This window comes from Nerophis ophidion, linkage group LG16, assembly GCF_033978795.1.
Source record: "Nerophis ophidion isolate RoL-2023_Sa linkage group LG16, RoL_Noph_v1.0, whole genome shotgun sequence".
Lineage (NCBI taxonomy): Eukaryota > Metazoa > Chordata > Actinopteri > Syngnathiformes > Syngnathidae > Nerophis > Nerophis ophidion.
In genome coordinates, this window is record NC_084626.1 from 34,788,731 (window position 1) to 34,808,222 (window position 19,492).

General features: G+C 39.4%; 1 protein-coding gene across 3 annotated transcripts in view; it reads left to right on the forward strand.

The window, feature by feature from the left end:
- The window catches only part of LOC133535280 (scm-like with four MBT domains protein 1), an 82,621-nt gene extending 63,220 nt beyond the window's left edge, over nucleotides 1–19,401 (forward strand). For 2 of the 3 annotated variants that reach the window (XM_061874960.1, XM_061874958.1), the window contains exons 11-21: nucleotides 256–382; nucleotides 626–739; nucleotides 3,545–3,587; nucleotides 3,654–3,721; nucleotides 3,817–3,956; nucleotides 4,107–4,216; nucleotides 4,470–4,645; nucleotides 9,906–10,084; nucleotides 10,180–10,404; nucleotides 16,643–16,771; nucleotides 16,847–19,401. In XM_061874960.1, coding sequence (XP_061730944.1) covers nucleotides 256–382; nucleotides 626–739; nucleotides 3,545–3,587; nucleotides 3,654–3,721; nucleotides 3,817–3,956; nucleotides 4,107–4,216; nucleotides 4,470–4,645; nucleotides 9,906–10,084; nucleotides 10,180–10,404; nucleotides 16,643–16,771; nucleotides 16,847–16,987 — 1,452 coding nt within the window. In that variant the 3' untranslated portion in view covers nucleotides 16,988–19,401. The remainder of the gene's footprint in view (nucleotides 1–255; nucleotides 383–625; nucleotides 740–3,544; nucleotides 3,588–3,653; nucleotides 3,722–3,816; nucleotides 3,957–4,106; nucleotides 4,217–4,469; nucleotides 4,646–9,905; nucleotides 10,085–10,179; nucleotides 10,405–16,642; nucleotides 16,772–16,846) is intronic. The other variant, XM_061874961.1, reaches the window with a different exon arrangement.
- Nucleotides 19,402–19,492: the final 91 nt, after the last annotated feature.

Genomic DNA, 19,492 nt, shown 5'->3' on the forward strand with positions numbered 1-19,492 from the left:
TTACATTATATATAGTGTGTGGTGTTAACCGTCAGATTGAAATAAGGCAGCAAAAAATTTATTTCTTCATGTATGCAGTGACATTTCATGTGTTCTTGCTATGCACATGTGTAACCTACTTGTATGCACAAAGTTCCAAGAAATCGATGGTGTAGTTTTTGTCTAATCATTAAGGTGAAATCTATAGATGTCACCTTTGCACTTTGACACATTACGGCGGTAAAAATAATCATTTAATTGTTTGTTTTTAAACAGGAGACGTCTGAACACAGCTTCAAAGAGTCCATGAAACTGGAGGCTGTCAACCTGCTGTTCCCAGAGAACATCCACGTGGCAACAGTCACCAGGGTCAAAGGGCAATACGTTTGGCTCAGCCTGGAAGGTGAGAACCAGGGTGAAAGAATGTGTTTACTTCAGTGGATGAAAGTACATATTGTATGCATTTAAAATCTAAATTTACTGGGCTTTAAGCCTTGACACCTCTACTAATGAGGAAAAAACAAGGTATTTATTTACATTTAATTAATATAGTCACAGATCATTCATTCTAACATATATTTGTCGCTCAAGCAGAATACCCTTTAAGGGAGGTGATAATCTAATATTTTTACCCGCATTAATGTAGGACTCAAGCAGCCCATGCCGGAGTTGATAGTCCATGTGGATTCTTTGGACATCTTTCCGGTCAGCTGGTGTGAGACAGTTGGCTATCCTCTTGTGTACCCTATTAAGCCTGCAGGTAAGCAGTATTGTACTTTACAACGTACGGTATATATTGTTGCTATTCTTACAATATTTACTGCAAAATCAATGAAAAGTTCGAACTGTACTATTTATTTATTTATTTTTTGTCCTGTCCAGCTTCTCAGGCAAATCATATAGTTGATGTAGATGCCTATATCGGCTGTTCAGATTCACTTTACAAAAGAGAAGTGTAGGATACTTCTCTTGTTGCCTTATTTGAATTTGACTTTATTAAATGTATTTATATTATCATGTGGTGCAGCCGGGCTGGAGCAGGAGGGGACAGAAAGAGGAAAAAAAGGAAGACAGAGGGGGAAACCGTGGGGACAAGAGGGGAATCAGACAGAGAGACAAAAACAACAACAGCAAACACAACAATAACAACAAAAACAACAACAACAATAGAACAACACCAGCACATACGATATGCACAAATATGATCGCAAAAGTGATAGCAAAGAAGCAGTTAGTGAAATAAATAATATAGAAATGGCAATGAGCATTTTTACACTACAACTGGAACAATACAAATACCAATAGAAAAAGCGCTATAGATCATGAACAATACCAATCGTTTACCTATATTATTAACAATACAGTGGTTCAAATGCAACAATACGTATACATAATGATAACTAGAAAGATAAATAAAAATAAAAAAATGAATAAACTATACTGTTGACGTTTTGTTCTTTTAGATCCAAGCAACCTTTCAGATATTAAAATACTACACAATACATTTCAACTTCTCTGATGAGACTTTACATTGATAGAAGTTACTGTAATTTTCCAAGTAAAATTAAAGACTTAAAATATATAGGTGCAGATTTTTTGAAGGTTTCCATGTATTAAAACTAGAGTCGTCAAACTATTAAAATAATTAATCGCAGATAATTTTATTTTTCATCATTAATAAGTGTACCCAAAACCAATTAGGTTCACGTTTTTATGGCATGACTGGACAATTAGTTTGCTAAACTTCCTTCTTACCATCTTTCCTTTCTGCTGAGCTTTTATCCCAGTTACAGTAACAATCTACATTTTATGTTATCAATGCACTATACTGTAATCCTAACACAGAAGTGAAGCTCCACCTCTCTGAATGCAAGTGTGCCAAAAGACTTTTGCTGCATGGATGATGACTCACGGCTAGACTTGTCATGTCGGGAGAACGACTTGCCATGGTTTTGGACATGGGCTTTCCATAATGTACCCTTTCCTTTGTCCATTTCTATCGGCTATTTTTTTCCACTTCGTGGCTCAACAATAACTGAACGCACCGACATTTTCCCGCACTACTGAATGGACGAATGATCAGACAGGATGCGTGCAAGTTAATTGCACGTCAAAAAAATGAGCGATGTTAAAGGAAATTATAGTGAACTCGTTATTATTGCATTAACTTTGACAGCGCTACATGCAAACTTGAAAGCTTGTGCAAAGCTGATCTATTAGGCTTGTGCGCTGAAGATTGTGTCTCTTAAATTAGCTGAATAACCTAGGAAATTTAGTGTGTATATCTTCATTTACATGCAGAATATATGATCAGAATGTAAATTCCCAACCTAGTAAGAGGAGGAGATACAAATGTAATCATTTAGCACGAACTATATGATTTATAAAGCCTGTAACTGATTTGCATCTATGTTTAGCATGTTTGGTAAATAGCACAAATTGCTGCGCCGTGGTGGGAACAAGGCATTCGCTGCAATATGACACACAATGAAGTGAGAGAATTATCTTTGCAACACTGCTGGTGTCACTAATCTACATTTCCCTGTCAGAAATGTAAATATTAGACTTACTGTCTGTCCAGCAATTCCATATTTGAGCTGATTACTTAAGGCAGGGGTTCTCAAACTTTTTTCACCAAGTACCACCTCAGAAAATAATTGGTTCTCCATTTACCACCATAATGACCAATATTAAAATATAGAAGCATCATAGGCCTATATATTCATAAAAAGTAAGGCAGGGGTTTTATTTAACAAGTATATTTTGTATTTTTGGCCACTGTAACATTACACACATTTTGAACAGTAACTCGGTATTTGAATATCTAATTAAGTGATTCTTTTCCACAGTTTGAGAATCACTGACTTTGTAGCTGAGATAGGCGCCAGCGCCCCCCGCGACCCCGAAAGGGAATAAGCGGTAGAAAATGGATGGATGACTTTAAGGGATGATTTCAAAGACAGCAGACGCCAAAAATAAACACTATACTGCCTATATGAAAAAACTTATTGGAACATGCATTTTCCTGCATCTGGATCGTCCCAGCACGCCATCACAGTTAATGCCAGCATCTTCCAGAGCTCACCTCTGGCACAAATTATAGTTGTGTGCTGCATGTTTTAAAACATAGCAAAATGCCACCAGTTTGTAACATAAAACATGAATGTGCAATAAATGAATGTCTCTATGGTGACCTAATTTACGTAGGGTGGTACAACTTTTAATTATTTTCTTACTTACTTTTACTTCACTTGTCACCCACAACACACCCATTGATTGTACACGCAATTTCATAGTTTGCACATGCTATTTAGCACTGCTTATTTGGGATCATGCCTACAATCTGAATATGATCCTGATTAAACATTTATTTTCATTATTTTATTTAAATTAGTTAGCAATAAATAGTAAGAGGGTTTTCCCCTCATAGCAAACAATATATTGTTTTAATCATTTTAATCATGTTACCAATCTGTAGATTTTCTCAAAAATGTAATGCAAACATCTTTAAGGTAAAACCTGTCTTTAGGAATTTGCTTTAAATTGATCTCCCCTTTTCTTTTAGTGGAGAATGTGAGAAAGATTGCTGTGGTGCAGCCTGAGAAACAGTGAGTATAAATAGTGTTCCTATTGTCCGACCTAGCCCGACTGACTCATTTTGCACCACTCTACAGCAGAGCTCCACCAAAGTCGTTGTCACCTGACAATGTAAAGCAGCAGATGGTTAACCACCCAGAGGCTGGTTAGTCAAATCTGTCATTGAATAAGCGCAAACTGCTTCCCTTTGTGTTGCCTGCTCCAACATTTGCATGTTGTGTTTTTAAATCCACTTTGCAGGACAGGGGAACGGGAAATACTGCTGTCCCAAGATCTACTTCAATCATCGCTGTTTCTCCGGGCCATACCTAAATAAGGGACGGATTGCTGAGTTGCCACAGTTCATCGGACCTGGAAACTGTGTCCTTGTGCTTAAAGAGGTTAGATCAGATCATCCTTGTAAAATTCATGTTACAGATACTTGAAGTAGATAATGTGGTCATACCCATTTTGCACATTTGACAGAGCTGCACATGGCTCCAATTAAAACAACCACCAGCATAAAGTGTTGCATTTCTCTGCTTGTGCAGGTTTTGACTCTGCTCATTAATTCTGCATACAAGCCGAGCCGCGTGTTGAGGGAGCTGCAGCTGGATCAGGAGAGTCGCTGGCAAGGACATGGAGAGACTCTCAAAGCCAAGTGAGGGGAAACACCATTTATCCTCAGATCCTTGTTATCTTAAACAGCAGAAATAGTACTAGAGCTCACTGCTGGACTGGTGTAGTATACATACTGGATGGTTGTGTGAATGTACTCAAAGCTCAAGTAGAAGTAAATATATGCACTGCATTGATTTCAAGCATTTCATGTTGTAACCATGTGAGATGTAATACCAACAAGGCGGTATTGAATCGTGTATTCCTTGTTGAAAAGAGTCTTCTTTGATTTTTAGATACAAGGGAAAAAGCTACCGAGCCACAATGGAAATAGTTCGCACTGCAGATTGTGTGGCTGACTTCTGCAGGAAGACCTGCATTAAGTTAGAGTGCTGCCCAAACCTGTTTGGACCTCGCATGGTTCTGGAACGCTGCTCGGAGAACTGTTCTGTCCTCACCAAGACCAAATACAGTATGTGGATTCCTCATACACGCTTAGAACCTCTGAAGCAGGGGTGTTGAACTCATTTTTATTGAGGGCCGTATCGCGGTTTTGGCTGCCATCGGAGGGTCTCGTGTAACTATAAATATACTGTATACGAATGTAAATGTATAATTGCCTCATATTGATTATTCTATTTACAGGCTATATTGTTTTAAAGGCCTACTGAAATGAGATTTTCTTATTTAAACGGGGATAGCAGGTCCATTCTATGTGTCATACTTGATCATTTCGCGATATTGCCATATTTTTGCTGAAAGGATTTAGTAGAGAACATCCACGATAAAGTTCGCAACTTTCGGTGCTAAGAGAAAAGCCCTGCCTCTACCGGAAGTCGCAGACGATGACATCACATGTTGATGGCTCCTCACATATTCACATTGATTTTAATGGGAGCCTACAACAAAAACAGCTATTCGGACCGAGAAAACGACAATTTCCCCATTAATTCGAGCGAGGATGAAAGATTTGTGTTTGAGGATATTGATAGTGATGGACTAGAAAAAAAAAAAAAAATGTTTTAAAACAAAACGTGATTGCATTGAGACGTATTCATATGTTTTTAGAGACATTCACTAGGATAATTCTGGGAAATCCCTTATCTTTCTATTGTGTTGCTAGTATTTTAGTAAGTTTAACAGTACCTGATAGTCGGAGGGGTGTGTCAGCTGAGCTTACCGGGGCAAGCTCAGCTGATATCCGGTAAGAAGCGACTTTTTAACCACAATTTTCTCACCGAAACCTGCTGGTTGACATTCGGTTGGGATCCATGTCCGCTCTGATCCATAGTAAAGTTTCACCTCCGTGAATTTTAAACAAGGAATCACCGTGTGTTTGTGTGGCTAAAGGCTAATGCTTCCCAACTCCATCTTTTTACATTGACTTCTCCAATATTAATTGAACAAATTGCAAAAGATTCAGCAACACAGATCTCCAAAATACTGTGTAATTATGCCGTTAAAGCTTTGTGTGTGTGCAGCACTCAAATTCCTAACAGCCCGTGACGTGAAGCGTACACGTCATCATTACGTGACGTTTTCAAGAAAAAACTCCCGGGAAATTTAAAATTGCAATTTAGTAAACTCAGAAGCCCGCATTGGCATGTGTTGCAATGTTAATATTTCACCATTGATATATAAACTATCAAACTGGGTGGTCGGTAGTCGTGGCCTTTAAAATCATAAGTCAAAGTGCTGATCTGATATTGATATCGATCCGATATCCTTCAATAAGCACACAAAGTTGGTCTTTTATTGTATTTTAATTAAGTTATTTACAAAAGATAAACATGGTAGGCTATAGGCTATCAGAGCTAAACAAATATCAAATAATCATAGTGACATGAAGAGTCTCCAAGGCAGAAGTGTATTAGAAAGTATCCAGTAACAAACATGTCTGCATCATTGAATGAACACAACATAAGCTTGACGAGCAACTGCACTTAATGAGGAATTTTGTTTATTGTTCGCAATCCCAATAAGAAGGAAGAACACAAATATTTTTAATTTTTGCTTTGTAATTCAAACTAATAGTCTTGTTCTGGGTGGTTAACAATGTTGCTAATGAGAGCAGTCCATTCTGCGTCTAAATCACTCTAGAAATTAATTCAAAAACTGCCAACAATTCTTCATTTTCGTTCGGTAACCTGTATAATAACCAAGCGGTGCCATTTGTTTACTACTGAATGGAATGCTAACATGGGGGACTCTGACTATTTTGGACTGGTAGTTGTCGATCCACAGCGATCCTTCTGCCACACGATTCCTCAGTGCTTACAAGGGTAAATCACAGTTCGATGACTGTCGTTGGCTTTGACACTAGGATTGCTTGTTTGCATCAAACGGTTGTTTTCTCACTACGATAAGACGGAACTATCCTTGCCCAGGCACACCCGCCTGGTTTTGGAGTGTAAATATTTGGGGTTTTGGCACCAGCCACTAGACTAGATCTGACCAATCTAAGTCTATAAGCACAAACTGATGAAACCTACTTAATTGACAAACCAAACAGTCCAGTTCCCATCGATTGAATGCCCAGAGATTACAATGACCTGAATGAATGAGAACATTCATAGACATGTTCCTAATCCTTATATTCAGGTTCAAAAAGATAAAGTTGTAAATCCTTATTTATCCAAAAATAATCGCCTTCTGGGGCTGAGGTCGCTGAGGTAGTTAAAAAGCTCTTCGGTGGCAAGGCCCCAGGGGTGGACGAGATCCGCCCGGAGTTCCTTAAGGCTCTGGATGCTGTGGGGCTGTCTTGGTTGACAAGACTTTGCAGCATCGCGTGGACATCGGGGGCGGTACCTCTGGATTGGCAGACCGGGGTGGTGGTTCCTCTCTTTAAGAAGGGGGACCGGAGGGTGTGTTCCAACTATCGTGGGATCACACTCCTCAGCCTTCCCGGTAAGGTTTATTCAGGTGTACTGGAGAGGAGGCTACGTCGGATAGTCGAACCTCGGATTCAGGAGGAACAGTGTGGTTTTCGTCCTGGTCGTGGAACTGTGGACCAGCTCTATACTCTCGGCAGGGTTCTTGAGGGTGCATGGGAGTTTGCCCAACCAGTCTACATGTGCTTTGTGGACTTGGAGAAGGCATTCGACCGTGTCCCTCGGGAAGTCCTGTGGGGAGTGCTCAGAGAGTATGGGGTATCGGACTGTCTTATTGTGGCGGTCCGTTCCATGTACGATCAGTGCCAGAGCTTGGTTCGCATTGCCGGCAGTAAGTCGAACACATTTCCAGTGAGGGTTGGACTCCGCCAAGGCTGTCCTTTGTCACCGATTCTGTTCATAACTTTTATGGACAGAATTTCTAGGCGCAGTCAAGGCGTTGAGGGGTTCCGGTTTGGTAACCGCAGGATTAGGTCTCTGCTTTTTGCAGATGATGTGGTCCTGATGGCTTCATCTGACCGGGATCTTCAGCTCTCGCTGGATCGGTTCGCAGCCGAGTGTGAAGCGACTGGAATGAGAATCAGCACCTCCAAGTCCGAGTCCATGGTTCTCGCCCGGAAAAGGGTGGAGTGCCATCTCCGGGTTGGGGAGGAGACCCTGCCCCAAGTGGAGGAGTTCAAGTACCTAGGAGTCTTGTTCACGAGTGAGGGAAGAGTGGATCGTGAGATTGACAGGCGGATCGGTGCGGCGTCTTCAGTAATGCGGACGTTGTATCGATCCGTTGTGGTGAAGAAGGAGCTGAGCCGGAAGGCAAAGCTCTCAATTTACCGGTCGATCTACGTTCCCATCCTCACCTATGGTCATGAGCTTTGGGTCATGACCGAAAGGATAAGATCACGGGTACAAGCGGCCAAAATGAGTTTCCTCCGCCGTGTGGCGGGGCTCTCCCTTAGAGATAGGGTGAGAAGCTCTGCCATCCGGGAGGGACTCAAATTAAAGCCGCTGCTCCTTCACATCGAGAGGAGCCAGATGAGGTGGGTCGGGCATCTGGTCAGGATGCCACCCGAACGCCTACCTAAGGAGGTGTTTAGGGCACGTCCAACCGGTAGGAGGCCACGGGGAAGACCCAGGACACTTTGGGAAGACTATGTCTCCCGGCTGGCCTGGGAACGCCTCGGGATCCCCCGGGAAGAGCTAGACGGAGTGGCTGGGGAGAGGGAAGTCTGGGTTTCCCTGCTTAGGCTGTTGCCCCCGCGACCCGACCTCGGATAAGCGGAAGATGATGGATGGATGGATGGATGGATAATTGCCTTAGTCAATTTATTACAAAGTCTGAAAAGATGACAACACACACGAGTTGTTGAAGAAGTAGGAAGTGCGTTGTTATGAGTAAAGAAATCAATGGAAAGTTTTGGTAATGTTTAAAATCACAAAAATACGGTAAATGAGGTACACATTATATATTGTTATGACTGTGTCTACTCTTACATTGTATGTATATATATATATTACCGCGTGTATATAAAATGTTGATGGAGGGTTTTGAAGTTGTTTTGGAGGATCCTACAAGCTTTTTTTGTTTGGTTTTTATAAACCCTAAAAAATAACAAAAAAAAAACTTTGTGTGCCCTTGTCTCTCTTAATGATTGTGAATGATGGGCAAAATTCCCCCCAAAAAAGTGCGGTTCCCCTTCAACTTAATGGATTATTGTGGCCTCTACGTGTTGCAAGAAACAATTACCACTCCTCTTTACCCTAAAACCAGCATAACTCCATTCTAGACAGTTAGTAATAAATAGGTTTGTGTTTTTCATACCTTCCATTGTTTTCTGTTTGAGTAATTTCACTTGGCCAAACCTTTTCTGACATTCCACTCAACAAAATGATAAAAGCATGTTTGATTCCTACTGATATCGAATCGGATTTATATCGGTACCGGCCAATACTCAAGACTCCAATATTGGGATATTATATCGGAAGTGAAAAAGTTGTATGTGAACACCTGCTAATTTAGGTGACATTTTTGATAACAGAGAGAAATGTTGGAATATCTTGTCACATGATCAGATAATTATAAAGTTTAGAAGATATGCAGATGCATCCATTTTTTTTTTCTGGTAAAATTTAAAGAAAAATTACATTTTTCAATAAAGGTGAAGTGTGGTATTGAGGCATATTATTTCTAGGCTTTCATGGACCACATAAAAAAATATAAGGGGCCTTGAGTTGGACACATGTGAGAAGTCAAAATGCCTTAAAAGAGCTCAGTTTAGCGAGCATTGGACGATTTCCTCTGTCTTGCTTTTTTTATATTAATGCAATATTTCCTCCAAAGACAGATTAAGGGATAAGATTGGAAGAATATAGGTAAAAAAAAGAGGAAAACACAGGAAGTTAAGTGCAGAAAACAGGCTCATATTCAAAGCAGTAAAACTCCAGTGTCGCTGTTTGGATTAGCAGTGTTATTAAAGTGTGTTATTATTGTTGGTATTGGTTAACTTCTATTTACACTTGAATAACAGTTAAAAGTTTAAATATTAACACTGTAAACGTTACGGTTACGGTATTTCCTTTTACATTTCGTCTTGGAAAATATAATTTGAACAAATTAAAAACTAATTTTTTGCATTGGTGTTATTTTTTAATATAAGTGAGGTGCTGACTACTAATGTTTACTGTTATTCTAATTACTGCTTAGTGCAAATCTATGCTGTGTGTGTGACTAAAATCACTACGCTCTTATTATGCACATGAATTAAAACGATCAATGCTTTTCAAATTTCACTGATGCCAAAAATCTATTCTGGCATGCGGCTTTACAGCTTGTTTTCTCGCCCCCAGCATATTACTACGGAAAAAAGAAGAGTAAACGTGTCGGCCGCCCGCCTGGAGGTCACACCAACCTCGAGCCTGGAGTGAAAAGGAGAGCCAGAAGGAGGAAGAGGAGGAAGCAGCTCTTCGTCCATAAAAAACGGCGCTCTTCAGCCTCTGTTGATAACACGCCTGCTGGGTCTCCACAGGTAGCACACACGGGCACTTTCTTCCTGCGATGTGATATTAAAGGACTTTGAATCTACGCAATCTGGCTGCTGACTTGCATGTCTGTGGCTCACAGGGCAGTGGTGAGGAAGAAGATCTTGATGAAGATGACTCCCTGAGTGAAGACTCCGGCTCTGAACTGCAAGATGATCTCCAGGATGATTCCGAGCAGTCCGTAGAAAAGTCTCAGCCCACCACGCCATCGCCGTCCCCTCCTGCAACGCCCAGACCCACACGGCGGCGCCGGAAACCCCGCTCACCCTCGTTCTCTGATGACGAGAACCATCCCCCATCACCAAAGGTAGTTAGAGTCCCAAATAATAAAAACAATTTGTAGCTAATTAGTGATGTGCATTGTCACTGATTTTCTTTTCCGATGTGATGCTGAGTAAAATTCTGGCTGGTATCGGCGATACCAATCCGGTACAGATACTTTGTGCAAATATACCTAATATGTCTGCTAAAATATTTAAAGTTGGGAATTTCAAATAACATAGCATGAAGAATACAGCTATTTATTTATTATTATTATGTAGAATTTGTTGTTTATTATTATTTATTTATTATTGTATATTATTCTTTTAATATTGTATATTATTTATTAATATTATTTATTATTATATATATACTTATTTCAGACCCTGAAGTTTTTTCAGGTAGTGGCATGCATAACAATATAACCAAGCTAATAAAAAAAACAGAAGACAAAATCACACAAAGTAAAAGAACATAGGTTTTCAAACCATGACAAAAGGAAATCAGTAACATAATAAAAACCTAAAAATAAATACATTAATAAGGACTGCTATTTGAATAAAAGGTAAGTCACAATTCAGTTACATGAACATGTTAACATGAAAATACTGAACATGTAAATAAAAGCATTAGACTATGACACTTAGCCTCAATCACAAGTTTAGTTACGTTTTTACACTGTTCCTGTTAATTATACACATAATCTCAAATAACTTAAGTATTGATGTTTTGATTTGAGAACATTAGAGCAGAAAGATCTGCGATATTGATATTTCAGTATCGATCCGCACATCACTAATGTACAGTAATTATGCTAATTGGGTTGGCCAAATTACTATTTATGCTACTGAGATGTATTTGATTTCTATTGTAGTTAGCGATGTTTATCTTTTTCAGAACAGTTTCCCAGTGTATCAATTCCTTGGAAACACTTGTCATTTTTTCAAACGGTTCCTTTAATGATTCTTATGTTATTATGCAACTTGCGTAGAGAATCATTGGAGCAAATATTGTCGCCATACCATCTTATGGCGGAGGAATATTGTGTTTGCAATTTATCATCACCTATATGTGTAACGTAGTATATGTAATTTTCACCAGGACTCCTTTGGTTAAAGTCCCCAGGAGGAGTACGTTAAAGTACAACCCCTTTTTTTGCTGAAAAATGGAAAACGAAAACCAAGATGGCCAAATTCCTGTTCGTTTTTGGGTACTGTTATGTGTGTCCTATCATGATCGATGTCTCCAGTGATTTTCATGTTGATATGTACAGTAAATCTGGTAGTAGGGGCTATTTTTTTGTAATTTTGGAAGGTGGCTTATTTGCCATACCTGCAAAAAATGGGGACTTTTCATGCATGTTAAGCCTCCAAAAAGCATCAAAACGGATAAAAGAACACAGTAACTTCAATAGAGCCCATGCGGTGCTCTGCATTTGAAGGCCAGGGAAGAAAATTATGTTTTTAGGTTGGATTTAAACTGGCTCAGGGAGTGGGATGATCTAATAGAAAAGGGAAGGTCTTTCTACATTCTTGGCCCTGCCACTGAAAAGCCTTTATCTGGTTTCAGGCACAGTCAGGATGAGCTGTTCTGAGGACCTCAAGGTCCTGCAGGGAGTGTAAGGCTGCAGGAGTTAAGTCAGATAAGGGCAGGGCCCCAGCAATTCCTATACACCATGCAGACAGTTCTGCAGAGTAGTCATGGTAGCCTGACTATCGCTATAGGCACCAGAACTGTTCCTTGTGGTGCACCATAGTTGAGGGTATACTCAGAGGAGGAGTATTGGTCGAAGCTTACGAAAATCTCCTGTTGATTCGGAATGACTGGAACCATTTTAATGCTGGGCCCTTTAATACCTACACATGACTCCAGCCATTAGCCGCTATGTTGTTAGGATTGTTAACCCGGAAACTGAAGTACCGCTTGGTGAATATCTTTATCGAGAGCCTTTTTTGATTGATTGATTGATACTTTTATTAGTAGATTGCACAGTTCAGTACATATTCCGTACAATTGACCACTAAATGGTAACACCTGAATACGTTTTTCAACTTGTTTAAGTCGGGGTCCACGTTAATCAATTCATGGTACAAATATATACTATCAGCATAATACAGTCATCACACAGGTTAATCATCATTGTATATACATTGAATTATTTACAATCCGGGGGGTGGGATGAGGAGCTTTGGTTGATATCAGTACTTCAGTCATCAACAATCGCATCAACAGAGAAATGGACATTGAATCAGTGTAGGTCTTACTTAGTAGGATATGTACAGCCATCAGAGAACATAGTGAGTTCAGATAGCATAAGAACAACTATATACATTAGAAGTACATTTGATTATTTACATTAGGTTATTTATAATCCGGGGAGATGGGATGTGAATGGAGGAGGGTATTAGTAAATGGTTGAAGTTGCCTGGAGGTGTTGTTTTAGAGCAGTTTTGAAGGAATATAGAGATGCACTTACTTTTACACCTGTTGGGAGTGCATTCCACATTGATGTGGCATAGAAAGAGAAAGAGTTAAGACCTTTCTTAGATCAGAATCTGGGTTTAACGTGGTTTGTGGAACTCCCCCTGATGTTGTGGTCATGGCGGTCATTTACGTTAAGGAAGTAGTTTGACATGTACTTCGGTATCAAGGAGGTGTAGCGGATTTTATTGACTATGCTCATTGCAAGTTGTTTTACTCTATCCTCCACCCTGAGCCAGCCCACTTTGGAGAAGTGGGTTGCAGTGAGGTGTGATCTGGACTCCTAACAGGAGGTCTAAAAGAAACCGGACTAACTTGATCTGGGATGTTTGGAGTCTAGATTTGAGGGTTTTGGAGGTGCGGGGCTACCAGGTGGTGCAAGCGTAATCGAAAAAGGGTTGAATGAGAGTTCCCGCTAGAATCTTCAAGGTGCTTTTGTTGACCGGAGAGGAGATTCTGTAGAGGAATATCTTTCTTTGGTTGACCTTTTTGATTACCTTGGTGGCCATTTTATAACAGGAAAGATTAGCCTCTAGAATGGAACCTAGCCACAACATAATAATACAAAATAGGACAAATACTACACGAAAATATTAACTCAATACGATATCAGCAGGAATTACAGTACACACTTTTGGGGCGGCATGGTGTAGTGGGTAGAGCGGCCGTGCCAGAAACCTGAGGGTTGCAGGTTCGCTCCCCGTCTATTGACATTCAAATAGCTGCCGTTGTGTCCTTGGGCAGGACACTTCACCCTTGCCCCCAGCGCCGCTCACACTGGTGAATGAATGATGAATGAATGATAGGTGGTGGCCGGAGGGGCCGTAGGCGCAAATTGGCAGGCACGCTTCCGTCAGTCTACCCCAGGGCAGCTGTGGCTACAGATGTAGCTTACCACCACCAGGTGTGAATGAATGATGGGTTCCCACTTCTCTGTGAGCCCTTTGAGTATCTAATAATAGAAAAGCGCGATATAAATCTAATCTATTATTATTATTACACCTTTGGTTTTGTAGTGTGTAATGTTGGAAAAGCTTTAATCAAGTGGAATTACTCCTGAGTACAATGGTAGGTATTCAAAACACTAACTAAAGGGCGGCGTGGCGCAGGGAGGGAGTGGCCGTGCGCAACCCGAGGGTCCCTGGTTCAATCCCCACCTAGTACCAAACTCGTCACGTCCTTTGTATCCTGAGCAAGACACTTCACCCTTGCTCCTGATGGGTGCTGGTTAGCGCCTTGCATGGCAGCTCCCTCCATCAGTGTGTGAATGTGTGTGTGAATGGGTAAATGTGGAAGTAGTGTCAAAGCGCTTTGAGTACCTTGAAGGTAGAAAAGCACTATACAAGTACAAGCCATTTATCATTTATTTATTTAACCTTATAACAGATTCATGCATTTGAAATGGAGTGTTGTGATTTGGGGAAATCTAGTGGCCTCAGTAATTCATTAATTTGATGACATGTCGCAGTTAGTTGAATGATGCGGACACGGTTGTTGCCGAATAATATCTAATACCGTAATATGCAATTTGAATTATTTGACACCTGTTTGACACTCTTCACTCTAACTATAAATAGTATCATTTGTCCATGAAATGGTAATAAATATACCTCTGCATAACATGGTATTTGATACTGAAAATGTTCATTTAATAAAATCAATAAATATAAATTATATGAAATTAATCACCAACATTAACTCAGGAGCACAATATATAAAACACTTTAACCTACAAAACAAAAAATAATGCAACTATTTTTGCTGATATTTTTTTTTTTATCAAGCTCTATAGTGAAGACTTATTGAGTTTGACACTGTTGCACTAGATGGAGCCTGAGTAGTACATGTACCCTAGTTTGAAAAACAGTGGGGTGGGCTATCAGATTCAAGACCACCCTAAAGCCATGTCTACACTAAGTCGTTTAACCCCTTCAACAAATAATTATTATCCTAAGCCCCGTTTCAGCCACACCAAACCATCGTTTAAGGTCCTCCTCCCCGGACAATTGTTTACACGGGTAAGTCAGCCATGTATTTCTTGAATCTCCGGCACTTAGCTTTGTATGGACTCATTGATCGTATACAAAGTGAGTTCGGAGAAGAAGTGATGCCACTGTCAGTATTGTGGGTAGGGCTGCGAATCTTTGGGTGTCCCACGATTCGATTCAATATCGATTCTTGGGGTCACGATTTGATAATTAATCGATTTTTTGCGATTCAACGCGATCCTCGATTCAAAAACTATATTTTTCAGATTCAAAACGATTCTGTATTTATTCAATACATAGGATTTCAGCAGGATCTACCCCAGTCTGCTGACATGCTCGCAGAGTAGTAGATTTTTTTTTAAAGCTTTGATAATTGTAAAGGACAATGTTTTATCAACTAATTGCAATAATGTAAATTTGTTTTAACTATTAAACGAACCAAAAATATGACTTATTTTATCTTTGTGAAAACATTGGACACACTGTGTTGTCAAACTCATAAGATGCGATGCAAGTGTAAGCCACTGTGACACTATTGTTCTTTTTTTGTATTTTTATAAATGTCTAATGATAATGTCAATGAAGGATTTGTAATCACTGCTTTGCTGAAATTATAACTAATATTGATAATGTTGTTGATAATCATTTTTGTTTCACTACTTTTGGTTTGTTCTGTTTCGTGTTTGTGTCTCCTCAATTGCTCTGTTTATTGCAGTTCTGAGTGTTGCTGGGTCAGGTTTGGTTTTGGAATTGGATTGCATTGTTATGGTATAGCTGTGTATTGTTTTGTTGGATTGATAAAAAAAAACAATGATTTTAAAAAAATAAGAATCGATTCAGAATCGCACAAAGTGAGAATCGCGATTCAAATTCGAATCGAATTTTTCCCACACCCCTAATTGTGGGCATTTTAAAGTTAAAGTACCACTGATAATCACACACACACTCAGTGTGGTGAAATTACCCTCTTCATTCGACACCCCTACGAGGTGAGGGGAGCAGTGAGCATCAGCGGTAGCCACGCTCAGGAACTATTTTGGTGCTTTAACCCCCAATTCCAACCCTTGATGGTGAGTGCCAAGCAGGGAGGTAACGGGTCCCATTTTTATAGTCTTTAGTATGACTCGGCCGGGGTTTGAACTCACGACCTACCGATCTCAGGGCGGACGCTCTAAACACAAGGCCACTGATGATCAGTATATATTCTGCATATTAATGAAGACAGAGATGCAAAATGGATTGCATGCATTTTTCTGCTCACTTAAGAGACACTCCCTGCTTGGCACTCAACATCAAGGGTTGGAATTGGGGGTTAAATCACCAAAAATGATTCCCGAGCGAGGCCACCGCTGCTGCCCACTGCTCCCCTCACCTCGCAGGGGGTCATCAACGGTGATGGGTCACATGTAGTGAATAATTTCGCCACACCTAGTGTGTGTGTGACAACCATTGTTACTTTAACTGTAACTTAACTATCCACTTTTCACACATTTAGTAGATCAGCTTTGTGGGTGCTATCAAGTTTGCACGTGTTTTAGTACACGCAAACATTTTGTAAATCAGGCCCTTAGATGCTAACTGTAAACACACTGTAGGACGGCTTGTATAAAATCTGAGATTTTGGATGCAAACAGATATCATCCGATACTTGTTCTCTTGCTGATATCTGACCGACAGATCGGGACATTCCCAGTATTCACCAAACATAACGCCATGTGTTTTTTGTATTATTGACACAGAATTGGATGAATTAGATCAAAATCTTGTTAATGCTTTGATAACAATACCAAATTTAAAATCGCTCTAATTTTGCAGACGTCCAAAACAGAACCTCCCCAAAAGTTGTGTTTGGACACCAGCCCTCTGGAGTGGAGCGTTACTGATGTGGTCCGTTTCATCAGGACAACTGACTGCGCACCTCTCGCACGCATTTTTATGGATCAAGTAAGAGCTACACACACGTTGCTCTATGTTAATGGTCACTGGGATTTATAATAATCACTGTCAAACCTGTCGTAGGAAATCGACGGTCAGGCTCTCCTGCTGCTGAACCTGCCAACTGTGCAAGAGTGTATGGACCTGAAACTGGGGCCGGCCATCAAGCTGTGTCACCACATCGAGAGGGTCAAACTGGCATTTTATCAACAGTTTGCCACGTAGCTGGAGGACAATGAACAAAAGACTTAAGTCGTACTTAAAAACAAAACAAAACACTGTAATAATGTCCCATTTTGACATTTCCTACACTGGATACCGTCTCGAATCCTCTATGTTGTGTTGGAAAACAGTAGAAAGGAGATTGATGAAAAAAGTACATTAAGATTTTTGGTGTGAAAGAAATCTGCGCAGGGTTAATGAAACACTTCCGGTCCAGGCACAAATAGGGATGCAACGATTAATCACCTTTACTAATAAGTGTGATTAAAAATGCCACAGTTATTTAATCGCAAAGGCTTCATTATGTTGTAAATCCTCTACTTGGACATTATGCTAGTAAGTTAGATTCGGCACAACCTTCACGAAACGTTGACAAAGTTACACCAGGCACTAACACGCACCTGTCTATCTACATCCAGGTGTAGATAAGATATAATTATGTGCATTTCAGTTATTAATTACACAACATAAAATAAATTATAAAAAATGAATAAATAGGCATTGATGATAACACTTGACTTAATTTGTCCTATTTTGATTATAATGATACAATTATTAATTGATTAGTTTGTTTATTAACAATATTGGTTGTTTAAAATGTTATATTCTATACTGGTATTTTAGTGTTTATATTTTTTCTGTCATTTCAATCTCTGGAAAGTTTTGAGATTGTATACATATTTTTGTTGTGAAATAAATCATGAAACAGTGATTACTTCTCGGACCATAATTGTACAGTATAAATCCATAATCGTTGCATCCCTAGGCACAAGTGAGGACTGAAATTAAGAGTTTCCCTGTAGCCTTTGAATAAGTTTAAAAACCTTTATTAACTCTCAAGTGTGTTTTGACTCCAAGGTAATGCATTTGAACTTTTACATTTTTGAAAGAAGGCTCATTATGTTATTTGTGTCTTGACTACTCCAAATCATCCCATTTTTTATTGTTACCAAAATATATTGTCTTATGTGCATAGAAAAGAAATGTTATTGCCTCTTATTATGGTACATTCACAGATTCCCTCGTCAACTGTAAAGATATTTGGTGAGGAGATTTGTGTATATACCATAAGTCATGGCCAGCACTTGAAATAGTCAAATCACTTTAATTTTTAAAAAAAAATACAAGTTTCACCTCTTAAGTGAAACATATTTGACACTTAAAACTGCATTTGGACACATTAATCCCAGTAAGATGATTTCCCCCTCCAAAAAGGTTGTTTTATGATACAAAGACACTGAAATGCAGGCACAAGGGACGACATTGTGACTGCACGGTTGTATATATTGTATATGTACGGGAATATCTTTAGCGTAACAGGGTAATTCAAGAAAAAATGATTCCGCAAAATACTCTAAGCCAGTGGTTCTTAACCTGGGTTCGATCGAACCCTAGGGGTTCGGTGAGTCGGCCTCAGGGGTTTGGTGGAGCCTTTGCCACGGAGGTAAAGACACATCCGACTAATCGTGTAAATAAAAACTTCTCCCTATCAGCGTATTATGGATACCCCCAAACAATGTTCCCTCTAGTTTTCCATCTGATTTGCAGGTTGTTTGATCGATCGATTGAAACTTTTACCCGCAGATTGCAAAGGAAGACAATACATTATATGAAACAGTACAGTTTACACAGTACAGTACATATTCCGGAAAATTGACCACTAAATGTTAAAACCCGGATAAGTTTTTCAACTTGTTTAAGTCGGGTTCCATGTTAATCAATTCATAGTAATGTGTACAAGGTGTGTAATTTGTTGTGAGTTTATGCACTGTGTTGGTTTTGTTCTTTAAACAAGGTGATGTTCATGCACGGTTCATTTTGTGCACCTTTAAAAAAAAAAACATATGACTTTTTCTTGAATTTGAAAAAAAACATTTTATTTTTTACTAAAGAAGGATTCGGGGAATGCGCATATGAAACGGGTGGGGTTCAATACCTCCAACAAGGTTAAGAACCACTGCTCTAAGCAATGTGAAAATGCTCTAATTATTCTTAATATTTGCACAGATTGGTATGAACTATTGCAATGGTTAAACAGAGGAAAATTCAGGTAAATATTGGAGCCAATTCATGCCATTATTTATTGTTTATAGAATTTGTTGAAAAGATTAGTTGGTACAATCCCTGGGGACCCTGCATGACAGGAGCATCCTTCTCCCTGAGCACACACCTAAGTGAGGCTAGGTGACACTTAATTAATGTGAGAAAAAAATAATGAAATTAAAGATTCAAAGCAGAAAGATACTTTGTAGAATGAAAACTTGTTCACTCATTGAATTCTTGTTGTGTAATTCACTGTAATGTTATGTTGTGTATGCAAAAAAACAAAAACTTGTAGATTATTTTGTTCTCACCTTTGACGTTACAAATATTACATTTTTATTTCTTGATTTAAAAAACACAAACACTGCAATAAAACCGCCAGCTAATTTGAAATAGAACGTGTGTCATTTTTCCCCCCTTCCTTAAGTGACTTCATTTCCCAGCGGGCATTTCGCGCCGATGTCC